A 20,857-nucleotide genomic window follows, 5' to 3' on the forward strand; every position below is an offset into this window, starting at 1 on the left:
ACTATTAAAAGTGTTTTTAAAGCAACTCTGATTTCCCTATGTGGGTTTTTATTCGCTCGGTTTTAATTCCAAGTCAAACTGAAGATGAGTTTCTTGAGCCACAAAAACAGCCGCTGGACCAGCTACCAGTTCCGATCCGATAAGTAAGTTTTACAAAACAAATGTTGCATTATTTGGTTTTTAGTTTGCTTTGTCGTTAAAGATACTGGACTATATTGTAGCATCCCCAACATCTGCATTAAGTTGGAAGGAAATTTGAGATATGGGGGGGTATTATGAAAATTTGTAGTTTATCTTTAAACTGTGCATATGGCCAAAAGTATGTGGACACCACACATACCACACGTTCTATGGTCTGTTTTTTTTTTTGTTGGATTTGTTTTTGTTTTTATGCCGTAGTGTGGGGCCTCTTAGTTCCAGTGAAGGGGAAGCATAATGCTATGGTGCACAAAGCCGGCTCCTTAAAGAACTGGTTTTCCCAGTTTGGTGTGCCAGAACTCGACTGGTCTGCACAGAGGCCCCGACCTCAACCCCGTCCAACGCCTTCGGGATGAACTGGAAAACCGACTGGGAACCAGACCGGATCCCCCAACATCAGCGCTCGCGTGGCCCCAATGCGGGCGAATCCCTTCAGCCAGGTGCAGCGGCGGGCGGAAGGAGCGGAACCCATGGAAAGCGCGGGCTGTTGGAGCAGCGCGCTACCGCCCACGGTTTACACCAAGGTACGTGGATGTGCTGCTGGCCGTAAACTGTAGGTGGGTAGGTTTTGAAACTCCTGTTGCGTCCAAACTTCAAACTCAAACAGCTTTATTTCACCTTCTAGCGCAGACCCCGGTGTTTCTAGTCCTACCAGACACCTCATGTCGGGTTTCCGATGAAATGTATATTGGCTCGTTACGCACAAGGCCTCTTGAATATGTGTCCATCTAAGAGACCGGTGCCGCCAGCTCCCCGAGGGCACGATGAGGAGTTAAATGGGCTAAGGGTTAAAAATAGAGTTTACTTGCAGGGTCGTCGGAGACCAAAGACGGATCCAATGATCCCGCAGAGAGGGAAAACCTACTGAAGCTCCAGAAAACCATTTCGATAAAAAAAGGTGAAATACATAAAGCAAGAAATCACTGCGGATTGTTTTTTTTCCGTTTGCTCCCTTTTGTTAAAACCCTCTAAACGCATTTCTGACCATTATTTTTACCAATGATACTGTACAGATAAGTCCCAAAGACATTCATGTCAGAACTCACCTTAGTGTCAATTTTCCCTGAGAGCTGCTTTCAGTTGCCTTCGTTTTCTAACCCGCAACGTCTGTTAAATCATTCATATCAGAACACGGAAGCTTTAAGGGGATTTCAAATCCCCCTTTTGTCTGTCAATCTTTGCTCAACAGACACGTTTGTTAACGTGCTTCATTAGTCTCGTCACCCGGAAGTTTGAAACTTTTCTCATTGAAACATTACCCAGCATTCAGGGATCGACCGATCGATTTCCGCCGCTTTAATCCCCCGCACTCTCCGTGTGACTCGGATCTCGTAGTTTTCCCATTTCCCCTGGAAACTGTCCGCTGACCGTCCTCCATCGGCCGCTGTTTCTTTTCTCACCTCATCAAAATGAGCATCAGAGCTTCCTCCAAAAAAAAAAAAAAGAAAAAGGAAAGGCATCTGAGCCTCACTGTCGCAGCCTGACAGAGACGCAAACACAAGACAGATGACACATAAAGATGAAAATAATTATTATTATTATTATTAGCATCATCACCATTATAGGTTCCAAAGGTTCTACATTTTAAAAACCGATTTCCAGAAGAAACAGAGCAAATAAAAATAAATTAAGTAGCGAATTAAAATCCATAAAGCGATTTCAAAATAAAAGACTAATTAGCAGCGCCAGATTTCCTCCTTTTTCATCTTTAAATTACAAACGCAAAGACGTCGTTCATGAATTAAAAATTCGGTTTCCTCTGAACTGATCAGATCCGAGATTTTATTGCAGAAGTCAAGTTTTTTTTTTTAAGTAAATGAAGGAGGAAACGGTGAAACCACGAGGAACCCTGGTTTAAAGCTCGTAATGTGGATTGAGCAGGATGAAATCTAATCCCTGAAATTAAACGGAAACAGAGTTAAAGGGTTTGAATTTAAAGGCCTCAGAAAGCATCAATAAACCTGGTTTACAAATACGCTTTTTTCCCCAGATAATATTGCTACTATATTATATTATTATTATTATTATTAATAATTTGTGCTCGGACACATTTAATCTCTCGTCTTTCACAGAGAGCAAACAACTCACTGACTGTTTACCGGGCACGTCGTCCCCCTGCTAGTGCGTGTTGAGCCATCGGTTCTGTTCACACACCACTGGCATGTCACGGCCGCGTTTGCGTGGCTTCTCCTCCACATCCGGTACAGGCCCGTTGTTCACGACACAGTCGCGCGCTGCTTTGTGCTTTTCGTGCGTTTTCTCATTAGGTACCGTGAAACGTCGTGAGCCGCACAGTGTCACCTACACTGAGACGTTGAACGGAGAAGGGAAGACAATACAGTGAAACGCAGTGGGGACAATATCAAATATTACAGAAGAATTCATACACACGTTTTACAGTGTGCTGCTGAAACATTTATTATAGGGACTTAATGATAATGTGGAAACACTTCACTTTATTATTAATATTATTATTATTATATAATGTCTTATAAAGCATTTTATTCAGTGTTTACACATGAATGCTGAATAATTGGACCAAAATAAAAATGTTGCCATTTTTTTCTGTCATTATAAAACAAAAGCTTGCAGCATTTTTTTTTTTTTTCAAAACCAGAGTGATCGACAGTTAAAATACTACAAGACTAAAAACAAAGGTTGGATGAAGAGAAAACAATTAAGAAACACAATCAACTGTGATAAAAAGCACAAACGAGAGAAATTCACAGACACTGACAGGACAGAATCGACTAAATTACAGCAGGAAGCTGCCGCTTCAGACAAACTTAGAGAATATTATTGTGACGGTGGTAATGAAACGTATCCGTGGTAAAAACTAACGTAGCACTGGTCAGATTGTCTGAGCTGACTGCGCAGCGAAGCTGGGATTTTTTTTTATTTTCTTTAATTTAATTCTTCAGTGACCTCTGACCTCTGCCACCTGCAACCACCGCCAACATCCCGCCGCCAAACGAACGCCCGGTCACCTGGAAAAAAAAAATCTCCCCCTCCTCAATACCGGAGCCTGAAGCCCCGAGCTTCGGTTTCACCGGAGTGTCCCGGTTTCCCAAGCGGAGAGAGCTCGGCACGTTCCGGTTCACGCTGCCGAAAATCCGTTTTGTCATCGGTGTTTCCGCGGCTGCATATTTTTCCACTGCAGTTTGCAGACCTCGTTTTTTGTTTTTTGTTTTTTTTTCTGTGCTCATCAATTCCTACCTTTTCATAATTGACCTCTACTGAAACGTGAATGTTCAGCTTTTCATTTTTAGACCATTTTTTTCTGATCTTATCTCTTTTTTATTATTTTTTATTTATCAGATTATCATTTGTTATTGTCATAATTTTCATGCATTTTCTGAACAACAATAATAACGATAATCATTTTTTAAAAATTATGATAATAAAGTTTATTTGTGGCACTTTTGAAAACAGCCAAATGAAAGTTGAAAATTAAAAACATGTACATGATCAAATCGTTCTTGTGTAACAAGCATCAGCTTCGGTCCCACAACACGAACAAACGCCTAGTTACTATTTCTCTAGTGTAGTTGATCGTGTTCGCCGTGTGTCCTGCCGTGGCCGTGTCTCTCCTCGGGCCCTCGGCGGCCACTTCCGAGTCTCTCCGTCCGCGAAGGCACGTTCAGCTCCTTCAGCTTCAAGCCCGCTGCTTCCATCGGGAAGGTGGTGTTGTCGCCTTGCGCACCGTCAGTCTCACTGGTTCGTCCTGTGGAATTCGCGTCTCTCCCCCGCTGGGTTTTTCACAGTCGGCTCCCGGTGCGTAAAGGAGCCGTTTGAGCCCGAAACAAAACAAAACAAAACAAAAACAAAAACACAAAAAAACCCAGGGCGGCGATGAGAGGAGGCGGCGCGGACATCTATCAGAGTCTATCTGGATGAGTCTTTCCTGTCCCGGGTGGGTTTTGGCATCTAAAAATCAGGTGCGTAAAAGAGAGAAAAAAAAAACCCCAAAACGCCTGAGTCAGAGTTTGTGGTTCCCAGACCCGCACCCCATGAGACCGGCTGAGATCGATGACTTTGAATTAATTCTCGGTCCGTTTTCCGTCCACGGTTCAGCTCCGTGTCTCCCCTGAACCGTGCGTAAAAAAAAGCGGGCTCCGAGATGCCAAAGACGCGTCCAAATCTGCTCTAAAGCTCTGAGAGCTCCTGACCCCGCGGCCGCCGCGCGTCTGGCGTATCTCGATTCAAAAAAAAAAAAAAAGAAAAGAGAGAGAAAAAAGAAAAAAAAATGATGTCACGCGAAAACCACAAGGAGACCTGGGATTTACCAAATACCTTCCAGTTGAGCAGGAGTCCTGCCAAGTAAAGGACAACCTCCTCCTGCTCCTCCTCTCCTCCGCCTCCTCCTCCTCCTCTTCCAGCGGCGACAAGTGCAGAGAATCGACGGAGGAGAACTGAGCAAATTATCTACTTTTCCGCTCCCCTTCCTGGACGTAACGATCGGCGAGGTCTCGGCTCTCTGCACGCCGCTATCGAGCGAGCAGCGGCCGCCCTGATTGTCATCAATAAGCGCGGGGGAACGGGGCCGGTGCCTTGGAGGGGGGGTTCCCCGGCAGACGATGCCCTTTCCAGCGGGCAGGTGAGGAGCAGCCCCAACCTCCGGCTTCTCTCCAGCAGCTTCTTGTTGTTGTTGTTGTTGTTGTTGTTGCTGCTGTTGCTGCTGTTGCTGTTGCTGTTGCTGTTGTTGCCGCGGCGCAGTTGATGCGGAGGTGATGGACGGTCCTCTCCGCCGCCCAGCGGGGATCCTCGGCTCCCCCCCGGCCTCTGGGAGCCAGCCCGCGGGCTCCGACATGCTCACCCCCGGCGGCGGCAGCAGCAAGCCTCTCGCTTTCTCCATCGACCGGATTATGGCCAGGACGCCCGAGCCCAAGTCGATGCCGCTCCCCGGCTGGTTCCAGTCCGCTCCCGTGGGGAAACCCGACGTCTGTCCCTCCTCGCTGCATTGTATGATCCCGCTGGTGCCGCTCGGGTACGAGCCGGGCCACCGGCTCAGCATCACCGGCCTGGATCCGGGCCACTTCGACGCGTCTCCTGTCGCTGCTCCCGCAGACTTTTTGGGCTTTGGGTTGAACTATAAGAACCAGCAGGAGGACTCCGCTGCGAGCCATCCCGCGGGCCAGTACAAACTCTTCAGACCCCGGGTGGTGAATCAGTCCTCCTTCCCCACCATGGGCACCGTGTGCTACCTGAACTGCAGCGGGGACGGCGGCGCCTGTGCCCCTCCGGCCGGCCTGGTCAACCTGCACCCGATGGCCTCGTACCTGCTCACGGCCCGGCACAAAGCCTTCATGGCCGAGAAGAGCAAGCCGGGCCTGCAGCAGGCCGGGGAGCGGTACCCGGTGTCCGGCGTGCAGGCCTTCAAGGAGCTGTCTCAGAGCCAGATCCAGCACTACATGAAGGAGCGGGACCAGATTCTCACCGACAAGATCTTCAAGGGCTCCGCGGCCGCGACCGCCCGGCTGGCCGGCTCCGGTCCCGGCAGCAAGCCCAAGGTTTTCACCTGCGAGGTCTGCGGCAAGGTGAGTTCCCGTCCGACCGCGGGCGGAAACCAAACCGAGTCAGAGCAGAGACCCCGAACCTGCAGAGACCAGTCACGTATGAGTCAAACTCAGACCAGAAGCGAGCAAAGGCGCAAATATCCGATTCATTTTTTTTGGCTGGATGTTTAAAACTCAGGTCGCGACCACAAGTCGGTTTTACTCAGACGGTCTGTGAGGAAAGAGAACGGAGGAGGGTTCGATTATTACATGTGATCGCCGATAGATTAATAAGTCGCGGGGTCCTTGAGTGAGAAACGCGAATCTTGATTCGCTCCACGTTTCGAGGGAAACGGGCTGAACGGCCGGACTCTCAAGTTCAGGTCGTGGCGTCATGTCTGGGTCCCGAAGGAGAGAAAAAAAATGACAAACGAAACCGGACTCTGTCAGACCAGCAACCGTTTGTGTCCCCGCGGTTTTGTCTTTGCTAAACGTGGAAACAAGACCGGATCAGTCGACCTGGTTTCAGGATAAATCACCAGCATGTCTCGGCTTACAGGCTCCTTTTCTTCCTCCTTTTTAGGGTCGTGCCGGTTTGTCCGTTTAGTTTTTTTAAACAATTCTTTTTTTTTTTTTTAATCGCGTTTGATCTCGTTCTTGAGGAATTTCGTTCCGGCAGGTTAGTTTGGGATTCTCCTGCTTGTCCAAGGTTTTCAGCTCCTCTCCGACAAACCTGCGCTGTGCGAATCTTCTTCTTCTTCTTCTCTCTTCTTTCTTCTTTTTTTTCTTTTTCTTTTTCTTTTTCTTCTTCTTCTTTCTTCTTCTTTTTTTTTCTTTTTCTTTTTCTTCTTCTTCTTCTTTCTTCTTCTTCTTCTTCCCCTTCTCTCTTCTTTTTCTCCTTCTCTCTTCTCCTTTTTTTTTTAAGGCCGAAAAGCGCGTAAACCCACCGGAGACACGCGGCCAAGCGCGGACGCGTGAGACGCCTTCAGCTCGTCCAGGGAACCGGGGATGAATTCTTTTGTTTGAGACGCCGCGTGTTGCTGTTGTACCGGCCCATGAATCGACCCCTGACAGATGAAGCTTAACTAGACCCGGTCCGACCATTGAAGGGAGCTCGGTCTCTTTCCTCCCTGTTTTCTTCTCTTTCCGGTTTTTTTTCGTTTGTTTTCTCCATAAACTGAGATCAAGCTGCTTTTTAATGGAAAATTCCCGAACCTTTGCTAAAGTTTTCATTGTCTTTGGAGAGAAAAGCAGAATAAAGTTGGTCTAAATGTTTTTTGTTTTATTGTAGGTGATGTAAAGTGAATGTACCCGTGAATTCCCTCCGGTCGTTTAGACTCATGTGAGTTTAACGTTATTCTAAGGACGCCTCGTTTTGTTTTGTTTTTTTTCTCCCCCTTCTCCTGCGCAGGTGTTCAACGCGCACTACAACCTGACCCGCCACATGCCCGTGCACACCGGCGCGCGGCCCTTCGTGTGTAAAGTCTGCGGGAAGGGCTTCCGACAGGCGAGCACGCTGTGCCGACACAAGATCATCCACACTCAGGTAGAACCGGGGGGGGGGGGGACCGGTCGGTCGGTCGGTCGGTCGGTCAGCTGGGCCGAGGAACGAGCCTCCGGTCGAATCGCAGCCTTTCTATTTGATCCCCATTTTTACCTGTAGGGCTCCCGGACCCTGTTCATCAGATCACGGTCTTAAAATAAACCAACAGGTGGAAAGAAACTTATTGTCCTTTATCATCGCATTGACGTTTTATCTATTAATTATTTATTGGTGTTTCTTTTGCCACAATTCAGAGGAAAAAAAAATCAAAAACTTTGATTTATTTGTTTTTGTTTTTTTCCAGTTGGTGGTCATCTGTAAAATCGCGATATTGATCTACTGATGATTGATTATAATTGAAAGACGAGCCTGTTTTCTGGCTACTGATTTAAAAAAAAAAATTATAAAAATAAAATAAAAAACATGAAAAAACATTTAAAGTCAGCAGACGACTCTTAAAAATGAGAGGCAGCTGTGGTCAAGCTGTCAATCGTTGTGCTAACAGTGAGAACGGTCCCCCAGTCACGTGTTCAACATCTGGTTCCACTGGTCGTGGCTTCAAAACGACCAGTTCAATTCACGCGAGTGTTTAAACTTGTGTGTTACTTGATTTTTGTGAGACCGTGACATTAGTTTCTTTATTTTAAAAACCAAACCTACTGGGAACGAGCTGGTCTTTATTTCCAGTAAAGTATCATATTTATAAAAAAGGGTGAAAACTGGAGCTTTTATTTATTTATTTTTAAATCCTGTAAAAACCGAATAACCGGCGACATGAGTGAATCCACGACGGCGAGTTCAGAGAGAAACGTGGGCTCCGGGTTCCGACTGAGCCCCGAGCTGTCACCGCTGCCTGTGGCCCCCGTCTACCGCAGAAGAACACGAGTGTCCGGGGGCAGCGGGTGTTCCGAGCGCGGAGCCTCTGCCCCCGCGCGGCCTGTTCGTTGTGCTCGAGCTCCTCCTGTGGTTTCACGGCTACGGCACATTAACGCTCCCAGTTTATTCCCGGGCTGAAGTTCCCACTGGAAGTGTGAACAAAGTGAGGTCGTGGGGTTTTTTTGTTTTTTAGGTCTGAAGAAAAATACATTTAAGAGAAAAACATTCCTATAATGTTCTTAAAATTATCTATAATATCCATGAACGTCAGGTCCCATAGAGACTTTATCACAATGGTTCCCGTGGCAGTTTTTTCTCCACATTTCCTGAGATGTTCTTTTTTTTTTAAATGTTTAATATCTTTTTTTCCCTCTTTTTCTTTTTCTTCTGTCGCAGGAAAAACCGCACAAGTGCAACCAGTGCGGGAAAGCCTTCAACCGGAGCTCCACCCTCAACACGCACACGCGCATCCACGCGGGATACAAACCGTTCGTCTGCGAGTTCTGCGGGAAAGGATTTCATCAGAAAGGTGCGGACCTCAGCCGCCGTCAGTTTTCTCGACCGTCTGCGTCAGTTACCGCAGTAACGTCTTGAACGCCATTGGTTCCATCGGCCCGCCGCTGTTTCCTCCGATACGATGATGGTCGCGTGGTGATGATCGTAACTTAAATCCAGACAAAACACGAACTCGTCACCGTGTTTCTACTTTTCTCATTTTTTTTTTGTTTGTTTTTTTTGCTCTAATGTAATGATTAATTAAGGGGGGGGTGGACAAAATAATGAAAACGTCATATGGAGAGCCGTTTAATGACCTTCACACTTCTCTGTAATTTTGATTTACTTGAATCCATAATGACGCATCACAATCGATTTGCTGATCACGTGAATCATGTGAAGTAACCAAAAGGGTCAGATACATGATAAATGTGGTGGAGCAAAAAAAACTAACAAAAAAAAAATTAAAAAATATTAAAACACTTCTTCCTCCCAAATGACTGAATTCGTTTCCCCGAATCGCCCCCCCTCACATCTGAAAATGTCAAAATAAAATTTAGATTTTCTAAAAAAACAGAACCCAGCAGGGCCCTGGGTAGAGTCCGCGGGCATTCCGGTCTTGATGGGACACTGCTCGGGGAGATTTGCCTGAGTTGACTCCCCCTCACCAGTCGCACCCTGGTTCTGGCAGCCGGACACTCGGGGCACGCCGCTTCTTCGGGGGGGGGGGGGCCTGAAGCAGCTGACCCGAGTCACCGGCCGTGACCGCGGAGGCACGAGCGGTAGTCCCGGGAAGGCCGCGTCGTTTCGGCTTCCGCGTGGTGCGCAGAGGCCGAAATGACAGCGGCAGAGCGCGTCAGGTCCGGGGACTCGTTTAGCCTCTCCGCGAGGGGGGAAGCGTGTGTTGCTCGGTGACGGAACGCTGCGGTTCACATCCCGAGGCGGTCACCGGACGATCAGCAGGAAAATGCCGATTCCAAACGTTTTCCTGCCGCATTTTTCCAGACCTTTCTCTCCTCTCCGCGGAGCTTTACGTCGCCAACCGCCGCGCAGTTTGCCCCGTTTTCGCGCCCCTTTTAAAGCCTCTCATCGTCTGATTCCTTCACAGGCAACTACAAGAACCACAGGCTGACGCACAGCGGGGAGAAGCAGTTCAAGTGTTCGATCTGCAGCAAGGCGTTCCACCAGGTGTACAACCTCACCTTCCACATGCACACGCACAACGACAAGAAGCCCTTCACCTGCCCCACCTGCGGCAAGGGCTTCTGCAGGAACTTTGACCTGAAGAAACACGTCCGGAAGCTGCACGACCCGGCCAGCCCGCAGTCGCCCCCCCAGGCCTGAGAGACGCCGACCTGTGACCGGAGCAGTGACAACAAGAAAACAACCCCCCCCCCTAAGACCTCCCCCGTCGGGTCGGGAACCAAACCTCGGTCCTGGCGGGAGCGACCCACGAAGCTCTGCGGGTCTCGCGAGGGTTGATCGTCAATTATTAACACTTTTCGAGTGACTTCATTTGGCCACTCGCGCCTCTGCCGCGCAGCCACGAAATTCCTCGCCCCCAGATGACAAATAACTGACCCGAAAAAAAAAAAAAAACGCGGATTCGCGTGCGTGTGTGCGCGCGCACCGCGGCGCCTTTGTTCCCTCGGATCACTTAATTGAATCCTTCAACCACTTAATTAGATTCACTGAATCGCCGGTTCTGGGAACGTCGTGGGTTTTAATGATCCGAGGAGGAATTTGTAATTACACAGAGAGAATTCCAGACGATTCAGGCTTTTTTTCTTTTGAGACAAAATGCCCTCAAATGTGACTCTTTTCAGGCAGTGCACTCAAAACACAAATCAGTTCCTCAAAGTACCAATTGATGTGCTTCATTTGGCGCCTTTTGTTCCCTCGATTCGACTTCATTTGGCTCGTCGCTTCTGCCCTGCGCAGCTATCCCAAGTCAAAGCTGCGTTTTTGTGAACCGACTTCTGCGTGTGATCGAAGATTTTCACAGCAAAAGCCACCGAAGACGCTGACTTCACGTCCTCCCGCGGGGTTTGTGGCGACTCTTGAAGAGCTGCAGTTAGACACAGAGAGCTCTAGATGAGTTTCTAAGGCTGGTTCTTCCAGGGTTTATACCACATATCTGAAAATCCTGACTCCTCTAAGCGAAGGTCTGCTCAAATTACGGAACCTTCTTCTCAGAAATACCGGTTCCTGTGCTCGATGTAGTGTCTCTGTTCCCTCTGCTTGGTCATTTGTAGCCTCCAGTTTTTTTCCCCCTTGAGTCACTGACTGGTGCTTTGAAATCGTCGGATCATGTTCTCAGATATGACTTCATCTGGACGCGACCTCAAAGCTGAGATTTTAGGGAGTTGGCGACCTCTGCGGATACGATCCGAATTCTGAAAGCGAAACCGGGGTCACATCCCGAAGGTTGTTTCCGGGACTCTGCGGGTTTTAAGAACCCACGTCCGATATTTTCTAAAATCGAACATCTTTGAATTTGATCTGATCTGGATTAAATCCAAATTCAATCGAGGGGAAGCCATGGTGTGGTTCTCCACCAGAACCACACCCTGGCAGGATCTAGACCTTCAGACCTGAAAGCCTGAGTAGAGCCACATAGCTCAATCCAATCAAGACCGAATCTAAAGGCGGATTCAATCCAAAGAGCCGACTTCAACGACCTTCCAGAACTAAGTTATTTGAGGGTACAAGCTGCTGAATTGCAGGCGCGCCTGTCAAGAATGACACCAAGTGAACAGATGGGTCATTTAAGGGGATAATTTACCTAAAGTTTAGCTAAAATACCTAAAAGTTGCTTTAAAGGAGCATTCCGGTGATTTCGGTTTGCACTTCCACTAAGCTGGGAGATCTGCAGGAGACAAACGGGTCACACCCTTAAAAACACTCGAGCCTACATTTCCCACGATGCAAAGGATTTAAGACTTCTGATATTAGAGCTCCCCGCTCCCCGTAAACACCCACAGCTCTCAGACTGCACGCCTCCAGTTTTGTGCTGTAGGTTCGTGGTCTCCGAGCCCAGGCCGGGACCCGGGTTTCTCCTCCAGAGCCGCAGAAGACTCGGCGCGACTGTTTCCTCAGGCGGAGGAGGACTAACCACGACTCGCCTGCTCCAGAAAAAAAGCTGACAGACGTGGTAGGACGGATGCAGAGTCAAGACGTCAGTATTTCTAAACTCCTGGCCACATTTTTACATTAAACCCGCGGAGTTTGACAGTATTTTGTCGAATGAAATGAACTTCGATTCCTATTTTCTTAAGTTTTTGATCACGTCCGTGTACGTTTTGGTTAATATTTCTTTCGCCTACATGTGAGAAGCCCACCTGTTTGATACCCCGCAGTCTGTCAATTGTTAAATACAAAGTCCTACAAGTAACAAACGCTATATTTGTACAAATCTCCGTGATGCTCTGCCCTGAACGTGGCCCAGAAGAAACACACGGGGAAACCTCCGTCCTCCGCTCCTCCAGGCGCCTCCCGGGCCCGTCGACCCCAGACTTGACCCTTCCCTCTTGAACTTGACCCTGCAAAAAAAAAAAAACATCAGGACACGCTCCCTAATCCCTCAAGTCCCTGCGTCCTGATTCAGCTTCACCCTCACCCCCTGACCTCTGACCCCCTCTGGCCCTGACGCCGGCCTGGACACTCGCCCGAGAAAAACCTCAGGACTGGCCGCGACGTCTCTGTCCCGCTCAGCTCGAGCTGGACTGAGGACACTTGACAGAGGACGAGCTGGACTTTCACTCTCCCGTCCTCTGATTCCTAATCAATGACTCTGTTACAACGGTGGCCGATTATCATATCATTAGTCATCAGTGGTTGCTAGTTTTGATTATTTTTCAGTTGCATCTCAGGATGTGAGATTGATGAACTCTGAGACCAGAGACGCAGCAGAGGTGAAACGACGCATCGACTCGTGTTTGATCAGATTTTTACCGTCAAAAACCGGATCGACACCAATATTTCGGGGATAAGTCTGATGTTGATCTATCTTTTTCTTATCGTCAACAAACCCCTGTAAAGGTCCGAACCACCAACGAAAACCACCAAGTATTATCTGTGAGTCCAAAGCCGGACTTATCTTATTCCTCGGAGCCACCGAGCTGCGTTGTTGCCCAGAGACTGTTAAAAACACATCAGCGGTCCACGCTGTCGCACTGGGTGACAGGTTCCTTCACCGCCATGAACACACACACACACACACACACACTGTAGTTTGTTTTGATTCAGTCACACACACACACACACACACCGTCCTGCTGCCCCACATACTCACTAGAGCGCCAAATGTGGATTAGTCCGCCGCTGAAAATAGTCCCAAACAAATGCTCTATTTCCTCCTGTTTGTTTTTATTTAAAAAAAACTATAGGGAGCAGCTGGTTTAGGAAATTAAAATATTGTCAGAAAGAATTTTAAGAGACAAACATTTTGTTGGTTTTGGTCTTTTTTTTATGTGATTTGTGGACGATAAGAAAAATAGAGAGTAACACAGGCTTGTGCTTTAATATGTTGATGACAAACAGGTAAAATCAACCCGGTGTCGTCCAGTAGTTTGAGTATGAAGGACCATTGAGCGCAAGGTCAGGATTTACCAGCTTTTTTTTCCAAGAGCTTTCAAGCGCATGTCACAGTTTTCATCGACGAGCCGAGGCCACTCAGTTTCTGTCAGGTGACCTTAGTATGGTGATAACAGGCGGTCGTATAGGTCCAAACCCACGCTGGCTCCGTGGTGTTGGGAAGTGTTTACACCCGTACTGGGCCAGACGTTCAGGCACTGGAGGAAAGTAACGGTGCATTGACTCACCTACTGTGCCGAAGTACTAATTTGATGTACTTGTACTTGTACTTGACTATTTCCATTTTGGGCCACTCTGAATTTCTGGTCCGCTGCGTTTCAGAGAGAAATGTGGTACTTTTCTCTCCATGACATTTGTCTGACAGCCTCTTCCACCGCGGAGTGTCGGGTCTTCAGCCTTTATTGCAACTTCAGGTCCTTTCTTTTGTAGTTTTCAATCCGTCGTTTCTATCAGTAATGATAATAATAATATTAATAATATTAATAATAATAATAGTGGGAGCTCGTTAACATCACTAAAAAGACAAGTCTGACGAGGCCAGAAACACGAGCCGGACGATCGGACAATCTGACAGGTTAGAAACAAACCTCCGAAATGTAGTAAAATGATTGCCCCAAATTGTCCGTTGTAAACATCCGTCACAGTTTACAGACCCAGCTCTTGCTTCAGCTTTGACCGGCTGCCATTACTATGGTTGGGGTCACACAGTTTTCCCGTGCAACGGGGCACCATTTCACTTTCGACCGCCAAACAAAGTGGTTGAGGCAATCTGGACGAACCGATGGTTTGTGTTCCAGCCTGTCTGATCGTCAGACGTCTGTGTAAACTTGGTGAGCGCAGGGTCGCGTTTACTCATAGAAATCGCGGAGAAAAGTACAAAAATAAAACCTAAATTGTAGTAAAGCAGAATAACCATTGTGTACATTTGAAAATGATCTTAATTCTTACACCGTGCATCAAGGCTGGATGACAACCTGGACGAACCCGGGCCCCAAACCCCCAGGTTGACTCCCCATCATTCGGGTCCACGTAATTTGGTTAATCGCAAATTTGTCAGAAATCTGCACCACTGAAGTACAATATAAAATATGATGGGTCCTCTATGAACCTCGGACAAGGTCATATTATTCCATCATAGGAGTACTAAGAGGCTTCAACCAATGATTATCTTCATTTTCAGTACATCTGACAATTATTTTCTATATTATAATCAATCGTTCAGTGTATAAAATGTCAGAAAATAGTGAGAAACAACAGATTAACGGTCAAAAACGCAAAGATGTTGCATTTACTATTGTAAAAAAATGGGAAACAAACAAATATTCACATTTTGAGAAGCTGGAACCAGGAATTTTTGCATAAGAAGTGACTCAGAAGATCAAATCCATTATCAAAAACTGTCGCCAACTGATGAGCTTAATAGTGTCCACTCTAGAGCACTGGTTGGTCTCTGGTGGTCCGGGGAAATAATGACATAGTCATGTCTAGTGGGGGTCAGTAAATTTTTGCCCCGGGGCTCCTCAGGAGGTTAATTCGGCCGGGTTTTACTCGCCAGTTGGATGTGAGCACCCTCTAATTAATTCAGAGCGACAGATTGAAACCCCCGCGTCGTCTAAGGTCCAAACGGCTTCGCTAACACCCCTGGACGACACTGCAGTCCCGGCTTCACCTCTGCATCTCCGGTCCTGACTGACGGAGGAAGACGTCCTGAAGAAGTTTTACCTCCCGTCAGTCAGTCTCTTGTTATTTTTTATTTCAATCTCAGGATTATTGTAAAAAGAAGTGTTTTATGATATTTATTTTAAATTGTACCACTGTTATAACTTAAAGAGAAGAGCTGAACTGAAGACTATGGTATATGAAAAGAAGAGTTTCTTGTAACGGTGAAACGTTAGTTTAGTTTGTTTTTTTGTTTTTGTGGTGGGGGGGGGGCTCCTGCCGCAGACGCTTAACAAGGAAACGTAAAATCAACTGTGTGTGATCATGTCTTCAATGCATTTCTAAAGTATTTCACCATAAATATGAAAAGAGGACTGACTTCAAATGATCCGAGCTAAAGTAAAAATATAAATAAACACTTTTTATTCATATGCTGGGGAGCTGCATTTTGAAGAGTTCTGTTTCAACCTAAAAGATTCATCATCTCAGGAAACACAAAAAGCGTTATTTTACGATATAAAATGACCCGTTGAAGTTAAACGAGGACTGCTGTTTGTCTGAGCACCAATTCTCTGCTGAGTAGCACAATACGGTAAAACATTTAAAACTCGATTGAAAAAAATCTAAATTTGGCTCATAAAGTCATGAACGAGATGGTTTTGCCTTGCTACGCAGTAAAACTCTGACTGACGCCCGTATACTTCTCACTTTGTGTGTCAACATTTTCACTTCTCCACTTTCTGACTTAAACAGAATTTTCTTTTACAATTTTTTAAAACTTTTTTTCATTCGAACTGGTTCACCTGTTTTTGGCATAACTGAGCTTCCATACAACACAGATCTTTCACACAAAAGCCAAAAACATACAAAATAAAAACAAGTGACATGTAGGCAGCCTTTATTTCTTTCCTGTTCACACTGCAGGAAAAAAAAATTATGTACTTTTTATTTGAATAACCAAAGGTTTTTTTAGTTTTAGTTTTTTTTCCAAATAACTTTATTGAGCAACATAAGTCCAAGTATTAAACACTGTGGAAATTATGATCAAGTCTTATGAAACAAACAAAACAAAACAAAAACTGAGAGAACAAGGACGATGACACTAAAAATAAAAATGAAGATAAAATAAATAAATACAATGAGGTAGAATTCAATCTGCTTTTATTTTTAAGTGTTTTTAAACATGTAGTTGTAATAATTAATGTATAACATATGTAAGATCAAGAAGGTAAACAGAAAAATCAAAGTGGCCTAAACCAACGTCCGCACTTTTTTTCCGGTCATCACGGTGCGACGGGCGGAGCAGGAGGCCGCCCCTTGGCTCTGGAAGCTGACTGGTGGGGGGACCAAAGTAATGTACCCCCCCCCGCTGCAGATCCTCCTTGAACGGTAGCAGCAGACGGGCGCTCCTTTTTCATCTTTGAGCGGCTCTTACGGGCGGTCGCCCCCGGGAATTTATCAAAATGTCAACCGCCCTCCTCGACCTTTCTCTCGACTCAAAACAAACACCGCCTGCGTTTCCACGAGACTTTCCTCCCGACATGCGCCTTCGTCGCAGCGTCGAAGCCGCCCACGCGGGATGCGCTGCAGAAAAAAACAAACGATCCACGAGGAAATTCCGCGCATTCATCGACGTCCCTGGGGAAAAAAAAAAACCGGACACAGGCAGAGCTCGTTAGCATGAACCCGGAAAAGTGGTGTTTCCCTTCAAAGTAAAAGACAGAATGGCCCCCGCAAGAACTCCCCTCCCCGTTAGGAAACTGGCCAGAGCCAAACCGATGGGCAAATGCCACATTTTGTTGATTTTTCAAAGCGAAAAGGTGTAAATCCAACTTCTGCAGCAAACAGACATTAAAATGAGCCTGGCAGGGCATGGCCTGGCCTGGCCTGGCCTGGCATGGCATGGCATGTGCGAGAGTTTGGGCGCCCTGCTGGGTCAGTGCTCAACCCCCACTGCAGTGTTTGCCATTCGATCCATACTTACTCCACATGTTGAGGTGATCGACACATCGGTTCATTAAAAAAAAAAACAGAGATCCGTGACATTCGTTGCCGCCAAAACTTCAACATTTATTTCAAGGCCCTCGACTAAAACGTTTGGGGGCTAGAATAGTAAATTACGGCCCCTGGATTTACACTTTCAGTGCAGCAGAGAATTCAAACCTCGTAAAAAAAAATAAATGAAGGCGGCTGAGATTTGAGATTAATGTCACAATTCTAAAATTAAACTGAGAATTATGAAGAAGTGAGAATTCAGAGATTGAAGTAATAAATTTAAGTTGAACGAATCCAGATTGAAATACTGCCTTTGTTTCTTTCAAAGAGAAAATAGAAATGACTTCAAACGCATTTTTGAGACACAAAATAGAAGGTGGTTAAGAATATTTAAAAAAAAAAAAAAGATTAATCTCGAAGTAAACGTTTGTGCCCAGACGCTCCGCATACACAGTGAAATATAAAAGAGTTAGAAAATAAAAAGGAGGTTATGATGAACACATTTTAAAATCAAACTAAGCTGTAGATGAGACACATGGCCGGATAGACCTTCTGGGGGGCCCCAGGGCAAACATCAATACTGACCCCCCAATAAACCCAGAAGCCAACCAGTGCTCTGGAGGTCTCGATTATTCGATTGACAGAAAAATCAATTGGCAACAATACGGAGGACTGATTAGTAGTTCATGTAATTTTTTTAAGTATAAAATGCCGTAAATTCCCTGGTACCCGCCTCTAAAATCGGAATATTCGCTGTTTTGTTTTTGTTTTGTTTTTAATGTTTTCTATGATGGTAAACACAACGTTTCTGGGTTTTCGTGACTTATGCTCAGACAAAAGAAGCAACCAGTATATTAATTTGGCTTTCAGGGAATTGGCATTGTCAGAATTAGTAAAGGAAACTATTGTCAGATGTATTGATAGTGACTGCAACCGTTGGTTGCAGCCTCACACTTCTTCTAAGGTGGAATAATGGTGCAGTCTTCTGTGAATTTAATCACTTTAACAAAGGGAAATGGGGACAGTTTGAGCTGCGCAGCCACAATCGATGCGAAACTCCATTAACATTTTTGCACATTTTAAGTCTGTGTCTCAATTCTGATTTTACAATGACCGACGTCCTGGTTCACATTGCGTTACCGGATTGTGCGGTTACATGTCGATCCACCGGCCGCAGCCTCGCGGCCTGAGACGGGACACCAGCACCTCGCCCGAGGTTTTGACAGGCAAGAAAAAAAAAAATGGTTTCGACCAAAACACAACTTTAAAACGCCAAAGGCCAATATGAACTACAACAGTCGAGGTCTCGAACCCGGATCTTGGTTTGGTAACCCGGCCTCGACCGGACACATCTGTAGTTTGAGAGAAGAAAAGTATCAGGTCAGAGTGACTGGCAGTAGGAGTTTTATTTTGAAGTTCCGAGCGGAAGCGGATCGGTTTACGCCGCTCCGCAGAGGTTGCCGCTCGTCTCACCTCCGCGTGACTCTCCGGTGCCGTCGGTGAACCGTCGCCACATTTCCTCGACAGGGTCCGGCGTGGATCAACAGAAACCCGGGTCAGAAAAGGTGGGTGCGGCCCGGCCGCGGCTTCTCCGTGCAGCCGATCGCTGTTCAGCTAATCGATATCCTCCGTTGACTTGAGTGTGTGAGTGTGTGAGAGTGTGTGAGAGTGTGTGAGAGTGTGTGAGGGTGTGAGAGCGTGAGTGTGATTGACTGGGGACCAGATCCCGGAATCGGCCCATGTGGTTACAGTGGCGGCTGAGGCTACGTAGAGACCGCGAGCTAAAACCAGCACGGAACTCCGTTCACATTTTTGCAGATTTTAGTTTTTGCGTGCGAGGGGTTCAACACTGACTTGGCCGTGACCGATGCACTAGTTTGCAGTGCGTTTCCGCACTCATCGGGTTTCATATCAATGTTACACATCAACACACAAGCGGGATACCCGTGGTACTAAGTGCCCACGTTATGGAAGCCCGGTTCGGTCTTTCACACTTTTCATTAATGACATTTTCCAAAGAGTTCGGCAAAGAACCGGCAGTGAGCTCAGGTCTGGTAACTGGTTTCCAGCCTGGGGGTCGTGACCCCTCAAGGGCTCACAAGATGAATCTGAGAGGATTTTCTAAAAAGGAGTTTGGCAGTTTTAGAAATGCGCTTATTAGGCTTTTTTCAAATTAATTTATTTTTTTGGTCCAGAGTCAGAGGAGAAGATCATCACCACGCTCGTGTTTGTACTCTGATACACAGTGTCTGTAAATCAGAGATCTACGGGTACCAGCATAGAGGCCGGAGCCTGGCGGAAACAGCTGCCCTGACGCCGTCCGGCCGTTCCAGAGCCCACACACCGGCACCTCTGAAGCTCACTAGGTAACACGTTAAATGTCCTGCGTCTAGACCTGACAACGACCAACGTGTCAAAACAGGAGTTTCCGGTTGGAATTGCTCTTTAATGATCTGATGTTCTGTGTTGTCAGTTCCATATTGCCGGGGCAAAGTGTTGTGTTACATCTCCTCCGTTCCATTAGATATTAGAACATTTTTCATTATTATTATTTTAAAATGATTTTCCAGGTTTAGTCGTTGTCTGCCCCATAAAATGAATCAAAAAAGAAACCATAATGTGGGACTGTCTGTCTGCGACACGTCTGTAGCTCCTCTCACCAAACGGTGAGATGTTACTCAGAATGACAAGTTGGAGGCTGAGGTGAAGGGGTCCCCCCCCCTCAGCTGCTCCTAGTTACAGATTAAACCGTGTGACGGGAAAGCGGCACTCTCCTCTAACTCTACACCAGACAGCTGAACTATTTCTTTTGAGCAGCGGAAACGAGCCTCAGTACGCGTGTTAAACGAAACCGTCAGTCCAATCGGATCAATCCCTGATGTGTTGCTCTTAACGTGTCTGTGTTGTTCTGTGTGATGATTCTGAAAAATGCGTCATGTTGGGTGGTGGTGTTGGTTCGGTAGCGTTTCCGGTTTGTGAAAACCGCCCGGTTGCCCGCAGCTCTCTCCCAGCAGCAAACTTACCTTGACCTCTGACCTCTCGATCCCCCTCCACCGGCAGCTGGTACAGTATAGAGCTGCAACGACTAGTCGATCGACAGAAAACGAGTCAGCAGTTATTTTGACAGGCGAATCATTTTTTCTTTTAAAGCCAAGAAACAGCCAATATTCTTTTCTTTGTCACGCGCGAGACACTAAATTGACCGTCTTTGAATTGTTAGTCGGACAAAACGAGACACGTGGAGACGTGAGCGCGGACACCTGGTAATCGCAACAGGCGCTTTTCACTGTTGCTGAACATTTTATAGACCAAACAGTTCAGCGACCAATTGAGAGAGTAATGGGCGGATTGATCCGAAATGAAAATGATCAATAGTTGCAGCCCTAGTACAGTACCCCCCCCCCCCCCACGCTGTTTTGACAGAGGGTCAGAGGCACAACAGTGCACGGGGACACACTCACTTTTCCATTTAATTAACAACAACATTAGCAGAACAGCTTGTGGCAGCTCCTGGCTCAAGGCCACGAGTCGGCGTTTTTCTAGCCTCTGGTCAGCAGTCTGTGGCTCCGTGTCCTTGTCCCGAGCAGGGGGGGGGCGAAGCCATGCTCAGACTCCTCAGTCACCACGGCAAGAGGACGCCTCACTGCCTCGCCGGCCAGCGGCGCTACCAGCACCGCGGGGCCGTCATGGCCATCCGCCGCGAGGACATCAACCCCTGGGAGCGGAGGGCGCCGCTGGCCCCGCGCCACGTCCGGGAGCTCACCAACGCCGGCGTCAAAGTCCTGGTCCAGCCGTCCAACAGCAGAGCCATCCACGAGAAGGTGAGGCCCCGGGCGGTGTCGGTAAAAAGAAACATCCTTCGCCCCGTTTATGCTGTTTATGTATGTGGTTTTGCACAATTCGGTTCCTTACCCTATGTATAAACACTACCACGTGTTATCATACGTTTTATTTTGTATTTTGTTGAATGCATGGGCGGATTATGAGGTGCGGTAATAGA

The 20,857-nt window shown here is 46.9% G+C and overlaps 2 protein-coding genes and 1 long non-coding RNA gene across 6 annotated transcripts in view; 2 read left to right on the forward strand and 1 right to left on the reverse strand.

Annotated features, from left to right (window-relative positions):
* Positions 1-84: 84 nt before the first annotated feature.
* On the forward strand, positions 85-9,951 carry fezf1 (FEZ family zinc finger 1). Its single transcript, XM_040132318.1, has 6 exons — positions 85-143; positions 496-722; positions 4,915-5,735; positions 7,105-7,239; positions 8,509-8,641; positions 9,716-9,951. Exons 1-6 carry the CDS (start codon positions 85-87, stop codon positions 9,949-9,951), a joined length of 1,611 nt encoding a protein of 536 aa, XP_039988252.1.
* A 6,070-nt stretch (positions 9,952-16,021) lies between these two features.
* Positions 16,022-18,425, reverse strand: LOC120793426. The gene is made up of 3 exons (XR_005707982.1): positions 18,331-18,425; positions 17,998-18,209; positions 16,022-16,500 (listed from the first exon to the last, which is right to left on the reverse strand). It is a non-coding gene; the product is annotated as an uncharacterized LOC120793426 (long non-coding RNA).
* aass (aminoadipate-semialdehyde synthase) overlaps positions 18,309-20,857 on the forward strand; it is a 32,319-nt gene continuing 29,770 nt past the window's right edge. For 2 of the 4 annotated variants that reach the window (XM_040133509.1, XM_040133512.1), the window contains exons 1-3: positions 18,309-18,422; positions 19,104-19,223; positions 20,445-20,678. In XM_040133509.1, the coding sequence (XP_039989443.1) occupies positions 20,460-20,678 (219 nt within the window). In that variant the 5' untranslated portion in view covers positions 18,309-18,422; positions 19,104-19,223; positions 20,445-20,459. Of the gene's footprint in view, positions 18,423-19,052; positions 19,224-20,444; positions 20,679-20,857 lie in introns of all 4 variants that reach the window. The other 2 variants (XM_040133511.1, XM_040133513.1) reach the window with 2 other exon arrangements.

Source organism: Xiphias gladius, chromosome 8, assembly GCF_016859285.1.
Source record: "Xiphias gladius isolate SHS-SW01 ecotype Sanya breed wild chromosome 8, ASM1685928v1, whole genome shotgun sequence".
In the NCBI taxonomy this organism is placed as follows: Eukaryota; Metazoa; Chordata; class Actinopteri; order Istiophoriformes; family Xiphiidae; genus Xiphias; species Xiphias gladius.

Bases quoted from the DNA above. Each gene is read 5' to 3' on its own strand.
- fezf1 (XM_040132318.1), top strand. From the start codon at position 85: ATGAGTTTCTTGAGCCACAAAAACAGCCGCTGGACCAGCTACCAGTTC. The intron at 5,736-7,104 runs GTGAGTTCCCGT...TCTCCTGCGCAG, and splicing joins CCTGCGAGGTCTGCGGCAAG to GTGTTCAACGCGCACTACAA. The intron at 7,240-8,508 runs GTAGAACCGGGG...CTTCTGTCGCAG, and splicing joins ACAAGATCATCCACACTCAG to GAAAAACCGCACAAGTGCAA.